At 44.6% G+C, this 25109-nt stretch overlaps 3 protein-coding genes across 4 annotated transcripts in view; 2 read left to right on the top strand and 1 right to left on the bottom strand.

Annotated features, from left to right (window-relative positions):
- Nucleotides 1–7354, top strand: part of tinc (transmembrane protein tincar) — a 139449-nt gene extending 132095 nt beyond the window's left edge. Inside the window, exon 18 of the mRNA XM_025299988.1 lies at nucleotides 40–7354. Within this exon, the coding sequence (XP_025155773.1) occupies nucleotides 40–269 (230 nt within the window). The 3' untranslated portion in view covers nucleotides 270–7354. The remainder of the gene's footprint in view (nucleotides 1–39) is intronic.
- A 900-nt stretch (nucleotides 7355–8254) lies between these two features.
- On the bottom strand, nucleotides 8255–15332 carry LOC105189181 (COMM domain-containing protein 4). Of its 2 annotated transcripts, none has more exons than XM_011151126.3 (8): nucleotides 15243–15332; nucleotides 9939–9990; nucleotides 9719–9790; nucleotides 9555–9620; nucleotides 9274–9313; nucleotides 8963–9163; nucleotides 8541–8687; nucleotides 8255–8406 (listed from the first exon to the last, which is right to left on the bottom strand). In XM_011151126.3, exons 2-8 carry the CDS (start codon nucleotides 9939–9941, stop codon nucleotides 8369–8371), a joined length of 567 nt encoding a protein of 188 aa, XP_011149428.1. In that variant the 5' UTR covers nucleotides 9942–9990; nucleotides 15243–15332; the 3' UTR covers nucleotides 8255–8368. The 2 variants fall into 2 exon arrangements, with proteins under 2 accessions (XP_011149428.1, XP_025155772.1); XM_025299987.1 differs by lacking the exon at nucleotides 15243–15332 and adding an exon at nucleotides 10328–10401.
- Nucleotides 11906–15236, top strand: LOC105189199 (uncharacterized). The gene is made up of 3 exons (XM_019844140.2): nucleotides 11906–12019; nucleotides 12089–12288; nucleotides 12451–15236. Exons 1-3 carry the CDS (start codon nucleotides 11960–11962, stop codon nucleotides 14270–14272), a joined length of 2082 nt encoding a protein of 693 aa, XP_019699699.2. The 5' UTR covers nucleotides 11906–11959; the 3' UTR covers nucleotides 14273–15236.
- Nucleotides 15333–25109: the final 9777 nt, after the last annotated feature.

Below are 25109 nucleotides of genomic sequence, written 5' to 3' on the forward strand. Positions count from 1 at the left end.
GCGGTGGTGGTGGTGGTGGTGGTGGTGGTGGTGGTGGAGGCGGAGGCAACAGCGGCGGATGCGGCCCCAGCAATCCGTTCGTCAAGAGGTTCCCGGCGGTGCACCTGCACACCCAACCGTGGGCGCTGCCGGGCCATCATACTTTCCCGCAGCTGCCGCAGAGCAACAACAAGCTCTCCGCCACTGCGCAGATCAGACAGAGCGATCGGGACTCGGCGAACTTCTCCATGGCCAGCAGCGGCGACTCCGACACGTGTTTGCCGCATTAAAGCGCGAGCAAACGTGTGCCGTGTGAAAACCGCCGCTGGCTTTAGACGTATTATCAGGGAGTGTGAGCGTGCCAGTCGCGCCGGCCAACTCCGGACTCTTGTCGGAGGGTCTGAGTGTGTTTTAGGTGATACTCGGTATTTTCGTAATTGACATTTCGTCATATTGGACGAACGAGGCTGCGGTTCCACCACCGCTTCTCTCCACTGGGAGGCTTGTTCTTCGACGGTAGTTGAGATCGATCGACGACGCGTCGGCCGGAGAAGAAGTTTGCGCGAACTCGAGGCGAATTGAGCGCGCACGAATGAACTCGGCTGCGGGATCGACGGTTAATCCGTAGGGGGAGCAGTGAGCGCAATTGTAATCGCGCGCGTCAGCGCGTCGCGTTATCAGGTATGAGTTGTTTAAGGAATCGTGTGAGAGCGCGTTCTCTGTGCGCCTCTCGCATGTCGACATTCGGAGAAAGCAGAGAGTCGGGTTTCGGGTGACACGACATATCACACGCACTTTGCCGTTTGTTAGCGTATAAATATGGCATTCCTTCATATCGCTATCTCTATTTTTTATAATCTGATCTAACCCGACTCGTCGGTCGGATCTTACCTGATTATTTAGATAGATGTGCGACTATGTGCTGTTGATGTAGAGTTCGTCGCTGATGAATCGCGTACAAGCATGAAAATTCCATTCGTTTTAATAAACGGCAAACGTGAGCGACGTAAAGAAAAAAAAGAAAAAGACAGATAAAACAAGGATGAAGGAAGCGCGAACGATCATCGCGCCACGAGTAGCTCTCGTGGAGATGACTAATAACTATATTCATAAAAGCACCAATTCCGTTACATACATATCCTACATATGTTGTGATCCTATTTTATCTCTAATCTCTCGCAGCAATAAAACGAAATATTCGGAGCGAATAGTAATAAATAGCGAAACAATAGTTACTCGATCAAGAAATCCTCATCCTGATTAAGACGCGTGAAATCGGATTACGATTAATTGATACAAGTATAAATAATAATAAATCTCTATGCTCGAGTTTGCGCAAACGTCTCGCGGCACGCGTCGACTCGTGCTTATAGTTAAAAATCGTCATTTCCATTCTATTATCTCGATATACGAGGGAGATAAACGCTTCGCGTGTTTTGAAGATGCCGAAAGCAGTCGTCGGCGGGCGAGAGTGAGAATAACGTAGTTATCCTATTTTAGGTATGGAAAAAAAGTTATCGTGTTGTCCTAAATAAAATTTGTGTATAGAATGAAATAAGGATAGTCGGTTAAGGAAATGTGGAAAAACTCGGGTCGCTACTTGGTAAGCACGTATGCTTCTGTATATTTAAGATCTTTTTTCTACCGACAACTATTGTAAATTTTGTTAAAACATATTTGTACATTGCTGATTGTTTGTTTGTACTACGACTCGGGCGAGTCACTTTTTTAACTGCGATAAGGTGAAAAGTGAACAGATATTTTCACGTTCGAAATGCCATGTTCCAGCTGTGCGCGAGACCCTTTTTTCGTAATCTTTCATTGTCTTTCCTTTTCGCTGAGTCGGATAAGTGGCAATGAGCAAATGAGTTGTCCATTATCATTAATCCCGTTCAGCTGGTTAGATAACAAGTAATTTCATCATTATTTAATTTTTCCTATTTTTGTCCTACATATATACTTTTTCGTCTAGATCCGTCGTCATCGAGATGAATGTTTATTTGTCCGCGAATCTTGTATGAGTTGTACGTTTATAAATATTAGGAATTACGTACGAGATGATGCGCGAACGGTTTTTGTATTGAATTATTATACCGTAGGAACACAGTGCCGATTGCAGTCGTGCGATTTACGGCCTCGACGAGATTTTTACGGTACATACATCCAGAAATTCACCTTAAATCTCTTTATGGCCTGATAACAGGATGCTCTACAAGGCTCTCCTCGGCCTTGGCGTGTCGTAAGCCGTGTCGTAAGATTTGCAATATTAACAGTGCCATCAGAGTTAGTAAGCACACAATCAGCATAGAGATAGGGACGGTACTTTGTTCCGTAATAATAAGCAGAGGCTGCTCATGCCGTTTAGTTTATGCTGCGAGCAACAGCCGAAGATGATTCATCGCGCGACGATAATGTGTGCTATTTATCTGTCTGTGAGAGTACCCAGCATTTCTATACCAGTCTGTAGTCTGATACTCTTCGTTACGATCATCGCGCGAGATGCGCAGCGTACGCGATCAACATTTCACGCGCGACGTTCCTACCCTTTTGATTTCTTCTCTTCTCTTCTCATTATCGGAGATAATTCTATCTATCTGTTGGTATATTATTTATAAATCGATGCACAACGAGTATTTATTTAACGCTCGCAAACTGTATGTATACAAGAGAATCATTAGCGCGCCGTAAGAAGAGAAGGACACGCGTGCGTGCGCAGTATGCCGTGAGCGAAAGTTTGATGAGGAAGCGATTACTGCCACTAATCGTGAAGATCTACCGATCTCCATTGTATTTACTTATTTCGTCGACTGCCATGTTATTTCGTCCTTTCGTGAAGTATGAATAATCACCGTGCTCGTTTTCACTCGTACCTAGGTGCATTTACTTGCGCGTACGCCAATTGGTGCGTGCGCGACGGGCACCGTTCGCTATATCGGTTGCGTTCTTTCGCGACTATATATATCACTTTATGAGACGCGTGATATTACGCAGACAGAGATTGGTCTCTCGCGAAGATGCGTCACATCCTCCTCGAGTCGCTCTCTCTCTCGCAATCTAATACGTGACGGACGAAATGATGAGCAGCGACGCGACGTTCGCGTCTCGTCGCTATCACACTCGTTTATAATTCTCCGGGATGGGTGATGTTCCCGAAGAAGTCAATATATTACAGATCGATTCGTCCGCCCAAAAACAAACCGCCATTTTTCAATAAATGCATTCCTCCGCTCGGATGGCAATGCATGTTGATGATTTGTAATAATTCGCGATCGTACAATCGAATTCGATTCCACAGCGAAGCGGATTCGTTCATTCGTAGGTCGATTGACGCTTTATTAGATTGCGAAGAGGTCAAAGAGAGGAATGTGTGTGTGTGTGTGTGTGTGTGAAACTCTCTGACGCAGGTTGGATGATTCGGACGAGTGAGGTTGCATTATGATTGAAATCGTTTACAATAAAACATCCGTTTGATATGCAAGGCGCAACGATGAGAAGTATTGTCCAACCGGACGAATCCGGTCTGGTTTGCAGGTCTGTCTGAATGATATGAGATGAGATTCGTGTCAATTTACAGAATCTTTTCGAAACGACGCGACACAAGTTTAGAATTAATGAATTCTCCTTGACGCGATTATCAAACCGTCAGGAATCTGATGGCCGTGAGCCAATTGCTATAAGCGTTATCATTATTCCACGTCACGTATATATAATGAAACATTAGCCACACTGTACAAAAGATTGTACGCACCGTTTCTGAGAGATTGAAATGACTTGTTACACGTTAATCTGAGACAAACGCAGAGATATTTTTTTTTTCGTAAACACCGATGCGAGGACACGAACGCAATGATGAACATGAAATAGTATTACACGGTCGTATATATACTCGCGACTCGCAGCACGTGACGTGCTCACGATTAAAAAGACTTTACGCATTCCGTGAAGGTGACTACCGGCAACCGAAAGAAAGTATAAGCGACAAAGTTCGGCGACTCATACCGGACAATGTTGAGACAGTGCGATTCTTCGAGCGAGATGCGTCTTTGTTTTTCCGGTATCTTCCAGTTGTACTAGTAATAATAATACAAAATATTCTCAAAATGGACACGCATTGCCCCGAAAAGTCAGAATTTCGAAATTCGGCAACTAGGACAATTACCCGAAAGTCATAAAATATCAAAACCTGTTGAGACGACATTCCGAAATATAATTTTCCTGAAACGTAAGATTGCTCGAGAAACGAGTATTACCCCGAAAACGAAAAAAAAAAAGAAATGAAAACCACGAGTGTACTAATATTTACCAGTTTGGGTACACTCTTGTACTCGAATGAGTAGATATTAACGCACCCGACTGTACAACGAGACAATTCCGATATTTCCAATAAAATTGTATTTCGGAAAATTGTCTCGGTGGTCAAGTTCCAGTATTGACTCCTTAGAAAATTGTTCCACTTTTTAAATTTCGATAGATTTCCTTTTCGGGACGATATGCGGGCCCGCATCTTGTTTGTAGGATGCGATTTCCGTTAAATGCGAGTTGTTGTGCGAGAAAAATATTAACGATTCACCGAGTCTCGAGAGATTTATTTTGAGAGGGAGATAAGAAAAATGAATAGCGTGCTTTTTTCAATTTACTTAGGATATTACACGAAAAAATGTGATGTGTAATCCGAGTGCAAATGTAGTGGGTTGTAAACGATCGGTCTACTGTATCAAGAGTACTTCGTCTTATCGTAGTCGTATTAGCGGCATTTAGACATTTGCACGAGAGCTTGTATCGACGGCCGTTTACGGAGAGTGGTATCGTGATACCCGCTGCGCGTCTGAGTCTTGGGTTCCGATTCCGTTGCGAAGCAAAAGACACAGTAGCGCGCATTGTCTTGTACCGAGACATGAGAAAGCACCTGTCGACAGGCACAAGAGATCGACCAATTGATCCACGAGCGGCAAGTCAGACACATTTTTACGACTCAGCGAGCGCTTTGTCATTGCCGATCTCGTACATATCATCCCGCAAGGACCATGCGTTTCGCGATGACATTTTTGAGGATACTCAAACAATAGCACGAAGCATCGATATCAAGGGCTGGACCAGACTTCTTAACGATCGATGAGCTCTAATACCCGACGCAGTACGAAGATATTTTTTAACGGCTATTTTCGATACGCTATCAGACGTAATGAGGAGAACGGGGAAATTTTTCGTAGGGAAGAGCTTGAGATCCAAATTTAGAGGAAGAAAGAAAGGCTCACATATTCGGTCTCCTGATCGTAATCCCGCGTAGCCCACTAAACGCTCCCCAGCCTTGATTCTGTTTCGAAGTAGGTACTTAACGCGCTAGGATCATGTATTATTCTCTCAATGCAAGTGCTTCGGCATAACACTCTCTTCCACAAACTCGCGGGTGCTTCCGTTATCGAGGAATCTTCAGACGCTACGACATTTTCTTGTCCTTGCTGTCTTTCGTATACAAAATGAAAGAGAAAAGCTAATTTTATATAAATCGAATTATACAATTTCCTAATGTAACTTTTGAATTTTCCCCTTAATTTAAACAATTTTTTTATCTTCTATATAAATTTTACGTTTTCTCAAACTTATTTTTTTTTTTTATTATTTTGGTGCCATTTTAGGTCGTACAAAGTCTCGCTAGAACGACAACAAGTGAATTGACGATCTCTCGAGCAGTATCCCATAGTATCTAACGAAGATTTTCTCGATAACGCGAGTTTGCGCGTATACACAATCGATGCATTCTTGATCGCGCCGTCGCAACCGCCAATGATACAATATTTGCGAGATGCACACAGCAGCGGTAGTAGCACAAAGAAAATCCTATCTTTTGATAACTGCACCACGGATACGGCGGACATTGCTGCGGCGTAATCGCGACGACCATCATAGAAAATAGTTGTCGTCGTCAGTGGGGCGCGCGTCTCGATGTATAATTATTCAAGACATCGCATCAAGAACAATCGAAATAAATCCGCTTGCTTTTTCGTACGTAACGAACGCGTGTCTCGTTTTCGTTTGGAGATAAATATCAAAAGTTACTCGTTATCGAATATTAAATTATTCCGCCTTCTTCCGCTGCCTTTTCTACGCTTAATGGGGAACGCTTTTTTCCCCAGAGCGCGTATAATAAATAAATTCATCCGTCTATCTCTTCCCTAGACGGAGAGTCGAACGTTCCATACTTCGATCGCATCGCATTTTATTCGCGTCTACACAATGACCTCACGCGAGTCTGAACATTCGTTCACGTCTGAATGAATCACGATGGACGCTTGCCCCGTTCACGACGACTATGCTTCGTTTATACTTGCGTGCAGTTAAAATCACGTTAGTAGTCGTCATCGACGTATGCGAGAAACAAGCGCGGCGACGAATACAAAAGCTGCCTCTCGCAGAAATATTTTTTTACCGTCTAGTGTCAGAGCGACCGTACTCTAATTCGTTTTAGATCCGGCTAGAAGAACCTAGACGTAGGGTGTGACCGTAGGCAGTCAAGGAAGGCTCCGCACCGGAGGCGTTTCGAGAGAGCAAAGAGCAACAAAATCTCTATTGCCGCGACGCGCAGCCCCGAGAATCGCTCGTACCTTAACCCGTATAACGAACACACGTACACTCAATGTGACTTGATTGTCAGACAGGAGAGACACAGTTGTATCGATAATATCCTCGTGATGAAACAAATGGCGTCGTAGATAACTATGCACTACTACCAACGACAACATCGAGCACCAATCAACGTCCCGACGAGCGAAACACTTCTAAGGATCCGCAAACGCGAGAGCACGCGAACATTAACGTGAAAATTACCATTCAAATCCTTGGGATTTCGGAGAGCATTGAGTAGTGAAATCGGGATAGTACAACACAGATTCAACAATTGATACTGTTACAAAAGCTGTTGCTTCAGGCAGGGTTAAGGTCACGAGATGAACGTCATGACACCAAGGTCCGACAGTGAAATTGGCTGATCAAAATTCTAAGATTTTTTTTCTATTTTTGTTACTTAATCATTGATCACGCGCGGAACCGCTTTTTCAGGTTCCATCTGAACGAGAGCATTGCGGAAAGAGCCGGTCAGAGCCCTCCAGGGAAGAATCACGTCCCAAGGGCGTATGTATAACCGCGAGAGAGTGCTTAATTGATGATGTGTCATTATCGACGGCTCCTCCTCCGAGAGAAAGAGAGAGAGAGAGAGAGAGAGAGAGAGAGAAAACACTGTAAATAATCGAGAATGATCACGTCGAGTGAAGAGAGACCGCGAATGCGAATGAATGCGTGCGTGAGTGAGCGCGAGCGAGACGGACACATAATACAGCGAATGTGTGTACGAATAACTGTATAAAGACTGATTAGATTAGCCTTGGTATTTATTCGAATTTAACGATTAAACGCTACCGCTTTGCGCGCCCTAAAATATTCACGGAGCACGATGCCAAAGTTATTCGTTTTTTTTTTCTTTTTTTTTTCCGGCGGACTAGCTCGTCTCTTTCTTTCCTTATTGTTCTCATTTAAACAGAGACGAAAGTCGAATATTATGTCTCGATCAACCGTGCGCTTTTATTTTCCTTTCGTTGCTCCATCGTTGTTCTATTTTCTCCCACCCGGAATGTAATTCGGGCTTTCCACGCCTCGCACAGTTTTCCCTGAGGTTCCCTGAGGAATCTCCGCGCTGGCCTATATAGGGTTCATTGTCGAGAGAAACGTTCTTTTCCCGCCTTGCGAAACGTTCGCTTCGTGTATCGTTATTCCGTTTCAGCCACACACGCCTGTTTTAGCGGATAACGGCCTGATGATGCGAAAAAAAGATGAAAGAGCAAAGGCTGACGGTGTATAGAGAGATCCGATGTGTGTCAATACGTTTCGAACGAGTCTGCGTTACCTCTGTGCACGCTTTGATTCTTTTTTTCTTTCTTTTCTTTTTTTTTTTTCCTTTAGTAAAATCGACGATCCGACACGTTCTCACCATCGTGCTCGAATACGTATGAACGCAGCAAAGGCAGAGGGAAGAATGATATTGCGCGGTTATAACAGCGACATTATTATCGTCACAACGTATCACAATATTATTCAATGCATCGTATAAACCAGTAAACTAAATGTAAACTTTGTATATTCATTTACTAAGAGAATAAAAGTAAATTATTCGATGAATAAACAACTCGACTCGCGAGATAGTCTCCCCATTCCTCGATCGTCGCGATCCAGCAAAACGAACTCAAAGGATTCGGGCACGCGAAATTAATTCGGGCAAGCGAAGTTTCAAGTTTTTCTGAAACTTATTTTTATTGACGAGTAACAAATATTCTTATTCAGACAGATCGTAATAATTATAATAATATGTAAAAACTAGATTTTTATTTAATGTATGTGTTCACAAACTTTCCATAAGAGCTCGCGCTCTCTTCAACTCTGAAAAAAATGTGATATATGATAAAATATCTTAATTAGTATATTGTACTGAGAATCATATCGGCGATGAAACAAAAATTGTTTTAAATATGTTACGAAATTATTACGATTTCGCGAGCTACAAAAATTCATACCCTTTAATAACACTTGCACGTCGTCCTTTGAGATATTTATGGTGGAATCCTCCTCCTTGCCGTCTACCTTCTTCAGCTTTAACGCCACGGTAGAAACGGGCGATGCGCTGTCGCAAGGTAGCACTTCGATAGAGGACAAACGACTGACTGCAAAGGTAAGTCAATTTTGACGAAAATCAGAAATGTGAGACAATCGAAAGATATATAGCTAATTATTAAATTAAAGCTAATTTAAAAAGAAAAAAAAAGAAAACAAAAGGAAAAAAGGAAAACAATTGAACAAAGTTCTGTTCCCAGGCTCAAATCTTTTCCAGACAATGAAGTAAAACCTATAAATACATAGACCTATATCGGTCTATGTATCTCGAAATTAGGCTTACAAGAACGGTACATCTCTTGTGTAAAATGACAAAAGATCTCACCTCTCAAGGATTGAGACGAGAGGACAGCCGTGATCTGAGGACAGTGATCGGTGTGAAGCCTCGCCACGGCAGTGCTGTGCTCCCGCGGAAGTCCCAACTGTTGCAGCTCGCTGCTCAAATCGGCGGCGGAAACGCCGTATCGGGCGGAAGATGTGAAAATCAATTCGAGCGCAGCTACCATCGCTTTCGCGTCACCTATGTCTATGAGCAGAACGAACATTTCTACATCTTCGTTTCGAACCGACGGTCGATTGCCGTTTGTACTTAAATTTTGTGATTACGTCAATGATAAAACACTGAATTACACGCACCGAGTTTAGCGTCTTGCGTGATCTTTTTTACTTTTTCCTCCTAAAAAAATTGGGTATGGCGCAATTAAGAAAAAGATCGACAAGCACTCGAAATAACAGATATAAAAACGCATGCAATTTGAAGTTAACAGTCATTTATTATACAAGCGTGAGTATCACGGACATTATGAGTTATTTTCAAGAATAAAAATTTGAATTGGAAATGTCCAATAAAATGATGAGAAAGAAAGCTCTACTCAACAAGACGACAGCTTTCGGATAGATCAACAATTTATATTTACATCTAATTCTCCCTCGGTCAAATACTTAGCCACTGCTTGGCCCAGCATTTTCATCTTAATCGAAGTCTAAAAATAAAGCATTAAACATCGTTACATCGCGAAAAATATATCGGAGCCTCGCGACTCCGTACGAGTGAAATTGTATTGTAAAATGAACAGAATACCATTCGCGAAAGAGTGTTGATTTCCGCCAATAACCAATCTGGACAGTCGCCATCGCCGAGAAATCTGAATCTCTAATATGATAAAACACAATCAGGCGCGAAAGCGTTAAACTAAATTGCAGCTTATATTAAATCTCATTCAGGACAAACTATATACTACACAAATATAAAAGAAAAAGCAACATGTGTCGCAGAAATTTCATACATTCAAGGATCTTACCATTTTGAAAATAATTCCTAGTTCCCGTTCTTGATCACTGCGTTCCTCTCACCTGCAAGCCGTATCAGACACAATTTTTTTTAACGGAAAGAAGTCTCTCCTCTGTCTGCGTAACATATATTTACACGAGCTTTGCACGAGAGAGAGAGAGAGAGAGAGAGAGAGAGAGAGAGAGAGAGAGAGAGAGAGAGTGAGAGAGAGAGAGAGAGAGAGAGAGAGAGAGAGAGAGAGAGAGAGAGAGAGAGAGAGAGAGAGAGAGAGAGAGAGAGAGAGAGAGAGAGAGAGGGAATAGCCACGCACAAAAGTACGTAATGCATAAAAGAAACGCAATTGTGCTCCTCTTCGACGTTCACAGTGAGTAAGCTTTTCTCTTTTACTGCGATATTTACAAGTCTTCGAATTATTACGTAGCAGAATACACTCATCTCGAGCCCGCCGCGCTGCTCCGGCCTCTGCTCGCTTCGAAGAAATGTTTAATCAACATCACGTTAGAATTCACCGTCGAGCTTCCACCGCGCATACGTGGAGATCTCTACGCCAGACCAATCATAACCGCACGCCGACCACGCGAAAACCCCTCGCACCCACCCGACCTCTCGGGACGGGGAGAACAGCGGGTGAACAGCTCTTCCACGAGGTTTTCCGTCGCGAAGCTCCGCGATACAGCCCCACGGAGGGTCCCTTTCTCGCATCGGTAATGCTGCCAACAATAAGGTATCACGACGCTCGGACGGACGTCAGGATGTTTGCCCTCGTCGGTGGGAGTAGATTGGCATGGGCATCCGCGCCAGGTGAACGAATTCCCCATGCAATCCGCCTAATCCTTCGACCGCGACCAGGTGACCCACGGGACTTTCGGCCGACGGACATAAATACCGCGAATGCGCTCGGCCTATCGTCACTCTGCTCGGGGAAGTTGCGGACGCCGAAACGAACACCCGTCGTCAACAGGTGAACGCCGCAACAGGTAAGAAGAGACCCGTCCGGGATTCGGCAATGAGGTCGCGAGACACTTCGTAGACACCTCCCCATGATAATTAAGGAGACTGGAGGGTCAGATTGCTGAAAAATCGTGCTTACTTTTGATATTATTTTGTGACGAACTGCGAATAAATGTGCAAGAATGAAAAATTTTAGGTATATCTGTACAACATATGAAGAGTAGAAAAATTTTGTTTATTAGTAAATACTCATATAAATATACGATATACAGAGCTGAAATATGATCTCCTTTTTTTTTCAAATTGTCGCTTTTCATCAGTAATATCTCGGCTCTCGGTGGTCCGATCAGAGTGAATTTTAGCTAGAAATCTTGAGGAGGCTTATCATTATCCGGTGAACCGCTATAAAAAAAAATCGAACAAAATTAACAAAATGGCAGCTATTATTAGGAAAAAATTCAAATTCAAATTTCAGTTTCTTTACAATAAAAGAATTAATATCTCGAAATGAAATATTTTGACGGAGTTGTCTATGGGTTCACTTGAGAGCCAGATGAACAAATATTATTGCTTCAAAATTTCAAATCGACACGAAGCTCAGTTTCGGAGAAATCACTGCAAAAAGTTGAACAATAAAATTTCAAGAGAAACTCATTTAGAATTTAAGTGGGCATATATTTATATGAGTATTTGTCAATGAACAAAAGTCTCCTACTCTTCATATGTTACATAAATATATCTCAAATTTTCATTCTCGCACATTTATTCAGTTTGTCATAAAATATTATCAGAAACAAGCACGATTCTTGAGTAATCTGACCCTCTAGTCCCCTCAACGAAGCGGTCAAATTGCAAGTAAACGCCTCTCACGATCGCCCAATTGTAACAATTAATACCCTACGTTTTGTCAAACTTAACTGAATTACATAGACAATTAGTGTTCTCTTTATGGCTAGGCGGGTGTAAGTTTGGAAGACGCTCGGCTCGGCTGATCCACAATAGGCCTGCGACGAGGGCAGATCGAGAGCCCGCCGCTTTTTCGCAGCGTCGAGGAAGAATCCACGAGTTATCCTTTCGGCAATGAGGAGGATACTTCTGACCATGACCCTGCTGTCGACGGCAATGTCCGAAAATATTCTGGTAAGACGTCTGGTCTCCTGGCGTGTAATGATGAAACGCGCGTAAGGTGTGGCTCTTTTTCACTCCGAGATGGAGAACCATCCGGCATCAACGGCGTGGAGCCGCGAGAAGCAGTTCTGGAATAAGAAACTAGAGCGAGCGTCGCGGGATGACATCCCGTTGGAACTGAAAGCTATCCCGAATTACGGCGACGACAGGCAGTTCCCTCGGATCACGGACACACGGCTCGTCGACGAACCCGTGCAGCTGTCGCCGATAACGGTTATCAGGTGAGACAATGACAATTGCGGTATCGCTGAGCCGGCTCGCTTTCCCGTCGTCCGCGCGAAAAATTCGCCAACGAGCACGTTCTATTCGGAAAATTTTCGGAGAACGACGCAGGACGACGACGCAAGCTCGAACTCTCCTCCGCGCCTTCGTTTTCATTGCAGGCGGCCCGACTTCATGCGATTCTCCCTAGCTGGTCTATTGCCGGACAAGCCGAAGTTCGACAACACCAGGCCGACGGTCTTGATCTCCATCGGCATACAGAACAAGAAGGCGGTTGACCGTACGCAGGAGGAATGCTCGACGAGGAAGAGCTTCCGCAAGCATAATCTAGACCGGCAGATGCAGCAGCCGTTCTACGTCGAGGAGCCGCGGTGGATCGAGATCGACCCCAGCTACGCGGACGGGTCGGCTCAGGAAAACGCCGATCCTTACATAATGTCGCGAGGCAAGAAATTCAAGATGAAGAGCCCGGACAAATTGGAGAAGACGATCGAGGATTACAAGGAGATCCTGGATTACACGAGCAGGAGCAAGAGGCTGTCGACGAAAAACCACGTCCACAGATCCATCGAAGCGACGGACGAAGGCTTCCAGACTAACACGCTTGGCGAGAAGCGCGGTCGGGATGAGGAGTCGAGCCGCTACGACCTCCTCCGGGATCTCGGAAGACCTATCAGCAAGATCGCGTCGATCCGAATGGAGAGTGACGCAGACGAGAAGAAGTCGCCGAAAATCGACGAGAGGTTCGACGATGAAAACGACGAGAAGAGGAAGTACACCCTTATGAGTCCTGTTCGCGGGGGGGTCTTCGTCGATAGATTACAGACGCGAGGATCGCCGTACGCTCACAAATTCGTAGAGAAGAATCGAGCTGCCGCGAACGACACGTTAATCGCAAACTCCATCGAACAAGAGCTGCAGCGTGAAGATGTTCCAAGATACGTTAAAAACGACGTTAAAAACGATGAGACCGTGAAGGTCGACAAGAGATTCCGCAAGGAGGACTTCGCCGGACTCGGTACGGGTCCAAGTAACGAAGGAGCATTCGAAAGCGACATGTTCATCAGGGCGCACGAGAAGCGCGGGAACCGCGAGATCGGCTGGACAAGTCTGAACTACAAGGACTACGTCGGCAAGAAGAAAAGCACCGCACCTGAGCGAACGCGCAACAATGATTATCCTGACGGATTTGACAACTTCAGCACATACGGCGACCTTTTCATCCCGTTCCGCGGTAAGAAACTGTTCGATGGCGATTCCGAGCAGATATCTGGCAGGAGGAATACAAGGCTGAACAGGCCCTTCGCAGGACGCTGGCAAGATTCGCCGAGCATCGAGCGTTACGCGCATCACAAGGAACCCGAGAGAGAGGAGAGAGAAGCAAAGAACGATGTAAACGGACCAGATTTCGGCAAGGACGACGCAAGGACGACAGACTCGCAATCGACGAAGAAGCCGGACTCAAAAAGCTCCTTCGAAACGAAGAGGCATTCGAATTACCGGGAGAAGCGCGACATTTACGAGGCCAGACACGAGCTCCGAGAGGACGCGTTGCTGAGGAGCATCGAGGAGGAGATTGCGGAGTCTGCCGAAGCTTACTTGAAGCCGAGAAACAAGCATAGCAACGCCCCGGACCTGCAGACCCACCTGTCCACTGGACCTTTCTTCGTCATGCGAGGTAAAAAGGTGCCGCGCGAACTCTCATACACGCTGAACTCGATGACAGAGTGGCCGAACAACGTGATGATTGACATCGTTCGAGCGATACATCGATCGATGAAGCAGGATCCGTTGAAGATGCTGCTGACGGAGAGGTCCAAGTGCAACGACGACGAAAACTGCGACACCGACGCGAACCGGTCGCCGAAGAGCAAGACGATGATGACGATGAGAGACCGACGCGACTCGTTCGATAAGTTCTTGAGGAAGCACGACCCGTTCATGTTAATGAGGGGCAAAAAGCTGAAATTGGAAAACTTTTAGTACAACAGCCGACCGTAGCGGCAGCGAAAGAGTCGCGCCGTTTGAGTGGATTTCAGCTTCGTTTTCTATCGCTGCACTACCTCGCACCAGGTATATTTTCCTTTCCCCTCCCAAGTTCCGAAAGTGTACATCAGCGGTAGAAAACAAATCTTTCGATTACGGACGCTACGCGAGACGACAGGTCTTCGACGTATCCTTCCTGATGACCTCGCGATGACGCTACGACAAGGAAGCGGGACGTGTGACCTCGGGTGACCGCGGTCTCCCCCCGATGTACGTAGATTGCTACTTGCTTTGGCTGTGCTCGGAACGCGATGCGACTTCAAACACAGCGACGTATCATTTTTCCAGACAACCGTATTCGTTGCGAATTCGAGCGAATGGCGAGAAGATTATGAGTTACTTAGAATTAGAAGGTTAAACTCAGTGCGCGTGACAAGGAATTACTTGTGCTGCAAACCTCTAGGTTTGCAGGCTCTAGTCTGCAAACGCGCGAACCCGTCAATAATTACGGAGCAAATGCAAAATTTATGACGATCTGAGCACGTAGTCTGCATTCGCGTGACATACTCTAGTATAAACTCGACATACTTATAATGTGTAATGTTACTGCATGTCTATCGTTAAAACTGACAGATTTGCGGCGTAAACAGAGGTCACAACATTGAATCGATACGTTGATTGAAACAGCAAATAAAAGTTGATATAAATCTTAGAATTGCTATATATAACTGACATGCCATTAATATACTCGTTTCGTAAGCACAAAGAAAAGGCCGAAAAGTATAAAGGAACTTCTGTGATGATAAAACTCCTTGCTTTGATAAAACTCCAAAACATAACCTATACGAACGCAGTTATCGAGAAGCTGTTTCCTCGTTGCAAACTGTGTCGTCGATTGCTTTGTGCTTGAACGTATCGCTCGAACACGTTGGTTCGCACGCAAACTGTGCGAAGTAAAAATTATTACCTGCCAAACATCGACGCTCGCCAAAATTTGACACTTCCCCCCACGTTATACAGGTTAGACGGCCGTGACAACTCTCTCTCTCTCTCTCTCTCTCTCTCTCTCTCTCTCTCTCTCTCTCTCTCTCTCTCTCTCTCTATGTTGGCTACAGGCGCCTGATAAGACGATTTCCCCTACGCCATTTCTGTCGTGACAATTCCCCAACTACTAGTGGTGGAACACTATCGATGACATTATCGATAGCATCATCGATATTTTGCACATCGGTAACAATCGACAGTTTACTTTGCACCATCGATAATTTTCGATAGTTTATTTATTTCTCAATTCTATGTATAAATAGCAATTGGTGTAGAAAAGTTTTATATCGTTTGATCAACAATTAATAAACTCATTTATTTTCGCTTGAACAAATAAATATAGTTTAAAAAATATGCCTGTCGTTAATTTTATAATACCAAAGGGAAGAAGGAGAGAGAGGTCACGGACCGCTTTTAGCCGAGCCCAGTGTGAGGCGCCCTCTGTATGACCGTGCACATGAACTACGATGCCAATGTCCACGCTCTTTTCTGATTCCCCCCACCACGCCTATCCGTGTGGACCACGCGTTCGGCGATCGTCGGCGTGCCGAGCGACAGAGAGATATCATTCCCTCCTTCTCGCTCTCGTGTTCGCTCAGCGACGCGAGCGAGAATATCTTTCCCTCTTTCTCGCTCTCGTTCTCGCTCAGCGACGCGGCGAGGCTAAGGCCCCTTGCACAATGCCAGGCAACAAGCAATAAGAATAAAAATAGACCAATCACAATCGACTATTACAAGAATAATCTATTGTGATTGGTCTATTTTAATTCTTATTGCCTGTTGCCTGGCGCGCGCCGAGATGGATGGAGGAGCAGCTTCGCAGCTGCTTGGGCCACAGCGGGGGGCCTAATCGATCCAGCAACTAATGATGGCTTGCGGGTGGGTAGGTGCGACGAGGTAAAACACGAATAGTGGGACGTGTCTTTCCTCTCGCCGCGCACCGTCATTACTTGCTAGTTGTATTATCATGAGCGTAGCTAAAGCAATCGGTATTATCATTGCTCTTCAATTACCTCCCGGCTCCTTCGGGTCTTTCTAGCTGATACGAACATTTACCCAGGGCTGTCGGTCTTTATATTATCTCGTCGGTGGTAACAGACAGATGGAATAATGGGAAAAAGGCATCGGAAAATATCAATTATTATAATGAGTAATAATTGATAAATAATTGGTAAAACTTGATAGATCCTTATGACCTTAATATTTAATAAAGTTGCTCGACTTTCATTTGCAGATAGTGGCGACTCGTAGCGGAGTCTTTGGAAGTAATTAAAATAACGGGTCTAACGTAGCGGTTGCAAATACCGCGAAATAATATTTTTAGCCGAAACATGAATTTTTCGGTATGCGACATAAGACTTTGCTTCTCACATTGCAGCGATCGATGCGAATAGAAATAGTGCTCGATCTACGAATGCCGACCTAGTATAGATAAATAGATAAATGCACCGGTTGCCTCGCTTACAGAGTACGTCTACACCCGGTTTGCACTGAAATCCTTTAACGCACTTTTTGCATAGTAAAGCGACGGCAAAGATCGGCACAGTCGGATGCAGCACAGGGTATGAGATTTTGGATATCGTTTTTTTATTAACGTTTTATTTGTTACAATTTTGATTATACATACATATAATGCGGATTCTTCTTTAAACACATGATTGCTATGATACAAATGACGAGGATAAAAATTTGGAGTGCGTAAAAATGTAATTATAGATGACAATTTTTTCTCGATTTTGTTCGTTTTTCTTTTTTATTCTTTTTCTCACTCTGTTCTTTCCTCATTACTCATTGGTCATGGCGATGGGTCAAAACTCTCACTCCTTTTCTCTCTCTTCCCCCCTCCCCCCCCCTCTCTCTGTCTCTGTCTCTCTCTCGCTCTCGCTCTCTCTCTCTCCCTCTCTTTCTTTGTGTGCGTATATTAATATAATATACCGAGATTGGCCCATTTCCACTCTAAGTGGGAAGGGTATACGGTACCCTTGCGATCGCGTAATTAAATCGTTCCTAATTCGCTAAGACTCTTCTCCTTTTTTCTTTTTTCCTTTTTATACACTATCTCGGTGTGCGCAATCGTCGCTCAAGACTGGTCCGGTATTAGCGATTTAATCGTCCCGCCGATCTTAGGACTGTGTTTCTCACACCGATCATAGAGGCACGAATTTAGTGCCAAATTCAGAGGACGGTATTTACGAAGGTACGAATGCACGTGTCTCACACAAACTCTTGCCCGTAAACGTGAAGAAGCCCAAATAATTCAAGTCTGATAGATATCCGGAGAAACGTCAAAGCGTTTCGTGGATATCTTTGCGAACATATGCAGATCGTTCTCCAAGAGGCTCGAGAAGTTTCGTCGGTAGCTTCTTAAACATCTAATTAGATCTCTGACTTACGCTTGAATGTCAATTTGTGAGCGTCAATGTAATTGCGACTACAACGAAGGTACGAGAAAAGAAATTGTGATCGGCCCAACCATAGTTCAATTAATCCTACGAAACTTCGAATCGCGATTGCACCTCCTTTCTCGATCTCGGGCGACTCTGCTAATAACATTTTTCTGGCATCATGGTTACAGAAACAGTCCTAGACTAGAAATACAGTTACAGATCGTAAAAAATGAATCGTCATAATTATTCTACAGGAACATATCGAAAATTACTTCCATTCAGGGTGCAATCCACTTGGCGCTTTGTAGATCTCGAAGCGCTTTTCTGTACACACGATATTAGTTACGTCATCAGTGCCAGTGGAACACTTCAGAGCACCTAGTAGATCCACCTCTAGTCGTTTTATCGAACTATTCTTCGACGTGAGATCGCGGCGTCGTCGTCGCGCGCATGATTTCAAATTGTTCGGACATGTTGCAGTTTATAGTCGATCGGTCGGTCGGTTGCGAATGTACGTATATATGTACGCGAATACGCGCGAGAACGCGGCGAAACAAGAAAAATCGGCGAAATATACTGCGCGAACGAAAGAAGAGGTCCTCTGAACTTGGAACGACAGTGGATTGCCTTCGCATACGTTCGTGCAGCGACGAATGGCAAGTTTCTCCATTCCTCTACTTTTCTCTCTCCCCTTCTCCCCCCCTCCTCACTCTCTCACTCTCTCTCTCTCTCTCGCTCTCTCTCTCCTCTTCCTTTACCGTTGTACACAAGATTCGACTATTTATCAACAATTATTTGGAATAGCGTTCTCTCTTAGGTAAGACGACGTCGACAATCGACGACGGGCTGGGACACAGATCGATCTAAGTTTCGCGGTTATGTAATTTCCGACTCTCGTTCCGCGTTAACACTAATCCGCTTCTCCTGAGATTCGGTCGGTGTGATATGCAATTTCATTTCGTGTAGAGTGAGTGACTCGAAAAGATCTTGCGCGTCGCGAAAGCAAGGCGTGTAAGTAAGTGAAGTCGGAGCGAGCATCAATCTCACGCTTCGAAGAAGAAAGTACCGGACGTCATGAATTTTCAGTTGCGAATGTCGTAAGATTTGGTGAACGGTCCGAAGAAGGAAAAAAGTTGCGAGTTAAATCGCTGAATCTTCGCTGAATAAAATATGAATTGATCGGGATGAAGCTCGCGCAGTGTTACGTTGGATTACGCCATTTTGTTACAATCTCCGCAACTGCAAATCAGACAAGATGGACACCGGCGCTCTTTCCCGCAAGGCGCGGGGTATCGCCGACCGCCGGTGGTACTGCTGACCGAAGAACGACCTTCAAAATACACACACACACACACACACACACACACACACACACACACACACACACACACACGATCTCGCCTCGTACAAACTGGGATAAAAACTCGGTAGAAATCTGTTTAACGAGACAAACAGGAGCTCCACAGCTCCTCCACACACCTAGCACAGCTCTCCCTCCTCCTCTCGACTAATCCTCCCTCGCTTTCTCTGTACAGAAATGAAGAGCAGATCCGAGTGACGGAGTCGAGCGAGAAAGAAGCACGAGGATCTCGAACGACGGAGTTCCCCGGATCTCTACAGCGCGCTATAACGAGGAACTTTGACACTGCGTGGATCAGTCCTACGATTTGTATTGCATCACGCGACGCCGATGCAGATCATCGACGAAGGTCAAGTGCCAATAATGATATTCATTCTCGGCTGCTTGGTCGCAGATAACACTTTTGAATACGACACTCTTCCTATCCCTGAGCCAAAATGTACTTGAGACCTGCCACTTTTCTATCCTGAAGGGAGTCGTGCGACAAAGATCGCTCTCGTATCGCTCGTGAGAATCTGATGCGAGTAACTCTGAGTAAATTCAGATTCTTCATCGCATGTAATTACGCAACAAACACCGCTGCGAACACTCTCTCGTGAGCTGTGGGATAAAAGTTTCGATCGTAAAGCAAAATCACGCGCAAGAGTAAGATATGGGCGCGAGATGTACATCTGGTAGAATTTAATTTAGAAATTTATTGCTTCATCGATTATGAAATAATTTACTTTCGGAAGGTTAAAATATATTCTATTGAGCTGTCTTTCTGTCGAGATGTGTCTGGAAGCGATCCCGGTTTCGCTTTTCTTTCGCGTTTAAAACAAGTGAATTTAATTCACTCTCTCGATTCTGAGTCACGGAACGTAACCAGCAAGCTCTTTCGTTCGTGGTAAGCGCATTGAAATTGCACAGCATTACGTTGCACAGCCGCGGGTCAAAAGCGGCGTCGACCGAATTAGACGGAAATAGATGATTCATTAACGAAATTGCAACGACCCCGTCAGATTGCTCGCGAGTGGACGAAGAATCGCGCGACAAAGACCGCGGTAATTAACGAGAAATAGCATTAAGTAATTAAGAATGACGCGCGCCGTCGCGTTAACGACCTTACGGAGTTGTTAGGCCCTTTGCAAGCAGCCGCGCGCGCGTCTCGCGCAGAAACGAGTAAGCGCGGCTTCAAAGGCCGCACTTAAACTTCGCTGTCTCGTTCGATCACGAACAAAGAAAATAATCTATTATCGTCATCGGCTCCCGAAATCTGTATTATGACGTCTATAGCTTGAAAAGAAGAGCGTTATTCGCTCTCTCGGTTTTAAGGCTTTAACAAGCGTTAGATTGTCCACATAAACACACAGTTCAAGCAATCGCCCTTTGATCACTCAAAGTAATCAGTCGATCAACATTGTATATTCTGCACAGAGAAAAATACCTCTTTCTACCGCGTGGAAAAGAAGCGGAAAAGAAAAGCGTAGAAGAGCTCGTTATTATATATACTCCGTACAGGAAAAATTAAATTTTTGTTTTAATTTAATATTCCTGACTTCAGAGTATTAAATTTATTAGGATTCGCAACGTATCTTGTAAATTTAATGCTTATGACGAACTCGTCAATTTACGGATATGCAAACTTGTGAACTACTACTTGAAACAAGTAACATATTTACACTGCAAACCCGAGTGTGTTATTTTGATACGTATAAGCTGAAGCTTTCTTCACGCGTTTCTTGTCGTCTTAAATCACGTCGTTTAACCGCGTTTAAACGCGTTAAGTGATATCGAAATGCATCAAATGACGACAAAAAATTTCGGACGACAAAAAACGCGTGAAGAAAGCTTCAAGCTTATACGTGTCAAAATAACATACTCGGGTTTGCAGTGTACTCGCTGAGTGGAGTGAGTGTATTTTTCTGCGTGTGGAGATACTCGCGGATTCCAAGACTGAAAACCAAAGAAAAGACGAACTTTGCGTTTCTCTAGAGTCACAGACATATATTTCCTCGTACAAGAAGCCAACGCGTGCGATGCACGGGCGAAGGAAAACGCGAAGGTGTACGCTCTCGTCAAACTAAAAAACTCACGGATTAATGCACTAATCCGGACGTGTCTACAACTTTGCGACCGAGACTCTGTCGCTATCGCGATCGATACTTTCACCGAGCCCCGCGAGCTTGCGGTCGCCGTTTCTTTCCTGCGCATAATTCAGACTAGAGTTGGTGCATACGGCGACAACAACCACTATACCTGACAACGAACAGTAGCGAAGTACCGCGCGAGATGTAACCCCCCATTCCTCTCTCTCTCTCTCTCTCTCTCTCTCTCTCTCTCTCTCTCTCTCTCTCTCTCTCTCTCTCTCTCTCTGTTTCTCGTAAGGCCTTCGTTCGAATCGCTCTCTCGAATAGCGAACGTCGAGGATGCGGTCGAGAACTTGCATGCGCAACATCTCGCCTCTCTTTCTCTCTTTCGTCATCGCGAGCCACTCCGAACGCTGTTTCGAAGTGCATCGCCAACTATTCGAACGGAACGAGCGGCTGGGACTCGTCCGGGACTCTGTTCCCGTTTAACGTACGTTCCGGAGGAACGATTTGCGCGTTATTATACTTCCAAAAAGAAATAATCCAACAAGTATAAAACATCTCTAACGAGCGAACGATAACGCGATGTCACTAAAACTTAATCAGTCTGTCGTCAAAATCCGCGGAGCGATCCTACCGACGCCGGCAGTTGACTCGAAATTCTTCGGCTCTTTCCTCCTCGAAATAGAAAGAAGCAAAGGATCAGCAAGAGCAACGCGCGGTTAAAAGCCCGGCCGTAAATCCGCGCGTCTGACTCGCGAGACGTTCGTGCTGCTTCCCTGCCTGCGAATGTGACTAGTTTGATACTACGGAATGTCGAGAGAGAGACTTCACTCTCCGGCGAGAAGCACGTTACCGTGTTGCGACGAGCGAACGAACGAACGTTACGGTTACGTTCTAGCGCACGAAGGATCATCGAGAATACGTCGTCCTTTCCTTATACGGAGGGCGAGTCGTGTCGCTCGAGGCTGGACGATGCACTTTCTCCCGACGAGGATTTTAAATTCTACGACGTTCGCCTCCGCACTCTCTCGTTACTTTGCCACGTGCGCATACTTCGCTTGAGACTTCGTTCGACGGGCGGATCGGCGCCGCTGTGTAGTGTAACTCTCTTCGAGTTTGCGGCCTAGGCTGTAGCGTGTTAATTGATAAACGGCTCCGTGTGTGTGCTTTGCTAACAATTAAAAATTTGTTCGCCTATTACTTATTATTTCGTGTATTTTTTGTCGTTTTAATTCAATTCACATTATTATTAGGGTATAATAATTAATTAATTAATTAATTAATTATAATAGTATCATTATAATTCGTAATAATATACAACATTTTTCAATAAATCATTTACCCTACCCACTGCGTTTCGTTCGCACTCGTGTTGAAATCATACACATTCGTTATCACCACTCACACTCGCACATTCTCTCTCTTTCGAAATACACATGCATGCACGTATGCACGTACATACACACACACGCGCACACACGCACACGCACACGCGCACACACACACACACACACACAGACACACGCGCGCGCGCGCGCGCGCACACACGCACACACACTCACTCTCCTTTTTTCTCTTCGACATTGCTCAACATTCTTTCTCATTTTCTCTCCGCATGCACGCACAAAATGTATTTTATGAAATACCCTTTCTTTTACTTTCTCACACTCTCACGCTGTGGGACTGTACTGGCTTCACGCGTGACTTACCTAACTAATTCATGATTTGTGTATGAATCTGGCGTACGTGTGTGTAATGTGTGTATGTGTATGAAAGTATGTATACATGTATGTCTGAACTCGTACGCGCTCCGAGCGTGTGTCCTTTTTTCTCCCCTTCAAATTATACACGCGCGATTGCTCGTGCCTCGCTCCGCGGATGCGTACATCTTTATGGGTAAGCTACGTTCGCTCTTGCATGTTATCACCATTTCTTCGGCGCGCAATTGAAAAGGAAAAGAACGTCAACGCGTCGCACATGAAGGAGGTTTTCGTTAAAGAAAATCGGCGAGCGAATAAGGGAACAATAAAACGACGATGTCTCGCGCGATCGCCGTTCCTCATTATCGAAGAGGGAAAAAATACAGAGAGAAAGGAAGAAGGGGACACAGTGAGAGAAAGAGTGAGGAAGAGAGAGAGAGAGAGAGAGAGAGAAAGAGAGAGCGAGCGAGCGAGAGAGAGAGAGAGAGAGAGAAAGAAAGAAAGAAGGCGAATGACACTGACGTGTGTCGTGATGTGTATGCGTGATGAGCTTTATATGTGTGATGAGCTTTGTACACGCTTATTAAAATTGCATTTCCTCCGTCCCGCGTGATATGCTTTCGCTCCGGAAAACACGGAATTCATGGGTAAGACGAAATGTCGACATATGTGTACGTGTACATCGTCCTTCTCTCTTTCTGTTTATTCCTCGTCCTGCTCTTCCTCCTGCTTCGATGTAAAATCCTACGAGCGAGTGGACGAACTTTCTTTTTCTTTTTTTTATCCGCCCGCTCAAAGATGATCCGATTCGAAGATTCCGTAGGCGCGATACATCTCTGTTCTCATAATGTACTTTCTGAGCTACGGTCAAGACACCTCGCGGCTAATTTGATCCTCGATTTCGCGGTACAAATTGAAAGTGGAAACTTCTTCTCCGGTGCTGCGGAGCGCGGACTCGCGTTAATCGATGAACGATCCCCGACGTTGAAAACGCTACGGCACGAACGACGTCCGAGTCCACTTCGCGGATTCCCTTTGCGGGATGATTTTGTGCAAACGGTTCGATTAGCGACATCCGAATTGTGTGTGTGTGTGTGTGTGTGTGTGTGTGTGTGTGTGTGTGTGTGTGTGTGTGTATGTGTGTGTGTGTGTGTCTATGTGGGTCTCGTATATGTGTATGTGGTATATGAATGTGCATGTATCTGCGCGTGTAATATTCGATGAGTTTGAATTCCGAAATCGAAGCAGAGCTCGTACCAACGTCGCGCTCGCGTAGTGACGTCAGCCATATTTGGGAAAATGCGCCGACGAATAGTAGTTCGTGTGATGTATGACAATTATACAACTAGAATGATGTTCCTTTCTTACATTTCAACGCACAGTCAATGCATATGCCATCGGACTTTGTCGACGAGAACGTTTTCATGAAAGCGATTATCGAGAATATGTACGATTCCGCGCAAAATTAAAATTGTAAAGGTGTACGGAAAAAAAGATTTCGATTCATGTGACGGAATAGTGTGTACAATCGGATGAAAACTCGATGACGATTGAACATTTGCCTACATTGAAACTTGGTTTTATAACCGATAAGAAGACAAGAAAAATTAACTGAATAGAAATCTATGTGTGTATGTGGCAGCAACTTTTCCTACAACAGAGTTTTCATCCGGTCCACAGACCACAGAAAATCAGTTACATGAATCGAGTTTTTCTTCTCGTGTATTGGATTCCTTTTAATGTTTAAAATTGCAACTTGCGAAATTTGTAGTCAGTCGCATCTGGAAACTGGAAAAGATTCACGAGGCGAATCAAAGATCCGAAGAGCACATTGATCCGTCAAATTGATTCGATATCGATGATTTAAAAAAAGATTGTCATAATAAAGGACCAATTCCGGAGGAGAATCTTTTTTGAAAATCATCTCGATACTGTGAGAAAGGAACATAACGGATCACAAAGAGCGATACAAAAATAGGAACAAATGTCATCGTATATTAAACATATAATGAGGAACATACATGACGTTTACATGTAATGCGCAAGGAACTTTATACAATAGAAATTTACGTGTACGCATTAATCGTACATGTGTATCGTAGATGTGTATATATATATCATATGTTCATGTACGTTATGCATAAATCTGTGTGTGCTTTCTTCTCGGATGTATATTGTACAAAGTATCGAATCACCACGCGCATTACTATATAAAGTGTCAGCTATTACATAAAATTACAGGGTTCCTAATGGTGCGATCATTAATAAAAA

The sequence above is a fragment of the Harpegnathos saltator genome, unplaced genomic scaffold (assembly GCF_003227715.2).
Source record: "Harpegnathos saltator strain DR-91 unplaced genomic scaffold, Hsal_v8.6 scaffold31, whole genome shotgun sequence".
Classification (NCBI taxonomy): Eukaryota; Metazoa; Arthropoda; class Insecta; order Hymenoptera; family Formicidae; genus Harpegnathos; species Harpegnathos saltator.

Bases quoted from the DNA above. Each gene is read 5' to 3' on its own strand.
- LOC105189181 (XM_011151126.3), bottom strand. The intron at 9,621-9,718 runs GTATTCTGTTCA...CTTTATTTTTAG, and splicing joins TCAACACTCTTTCGCGAATG to ACTTCGATTAAGATGAAAAT. The intron at 8,688-8,962 runs GTGAGATCTTTT...TTACCTTTGCAG, and splicing joins CTCGTCTCAATCCTTGAGAG to TCAGTCGTTTGTCCTCTATC.
- LOC105189199 (XM_019844140.2), top strand. From the start codon at position 11,960: ATGAGGAGGATACTTCTGACCATGACCCTGCTGTCGACGGCAATGTCC. The intron at 12,020-12,088 runs GTAAGACGTCTG...TTTCACTCCGAG, and splicing joins CAATGTCCGAAAATATTCTG to ATGGAGAACCATCCGGCATC. The intron at 12,289-12,450 runs GTGAGACAATGA...TTTTCATTGCAG, and splicing joins TCGCCGATAACGGTTATCAG to GCGGCCCGACTTCATGCGAT.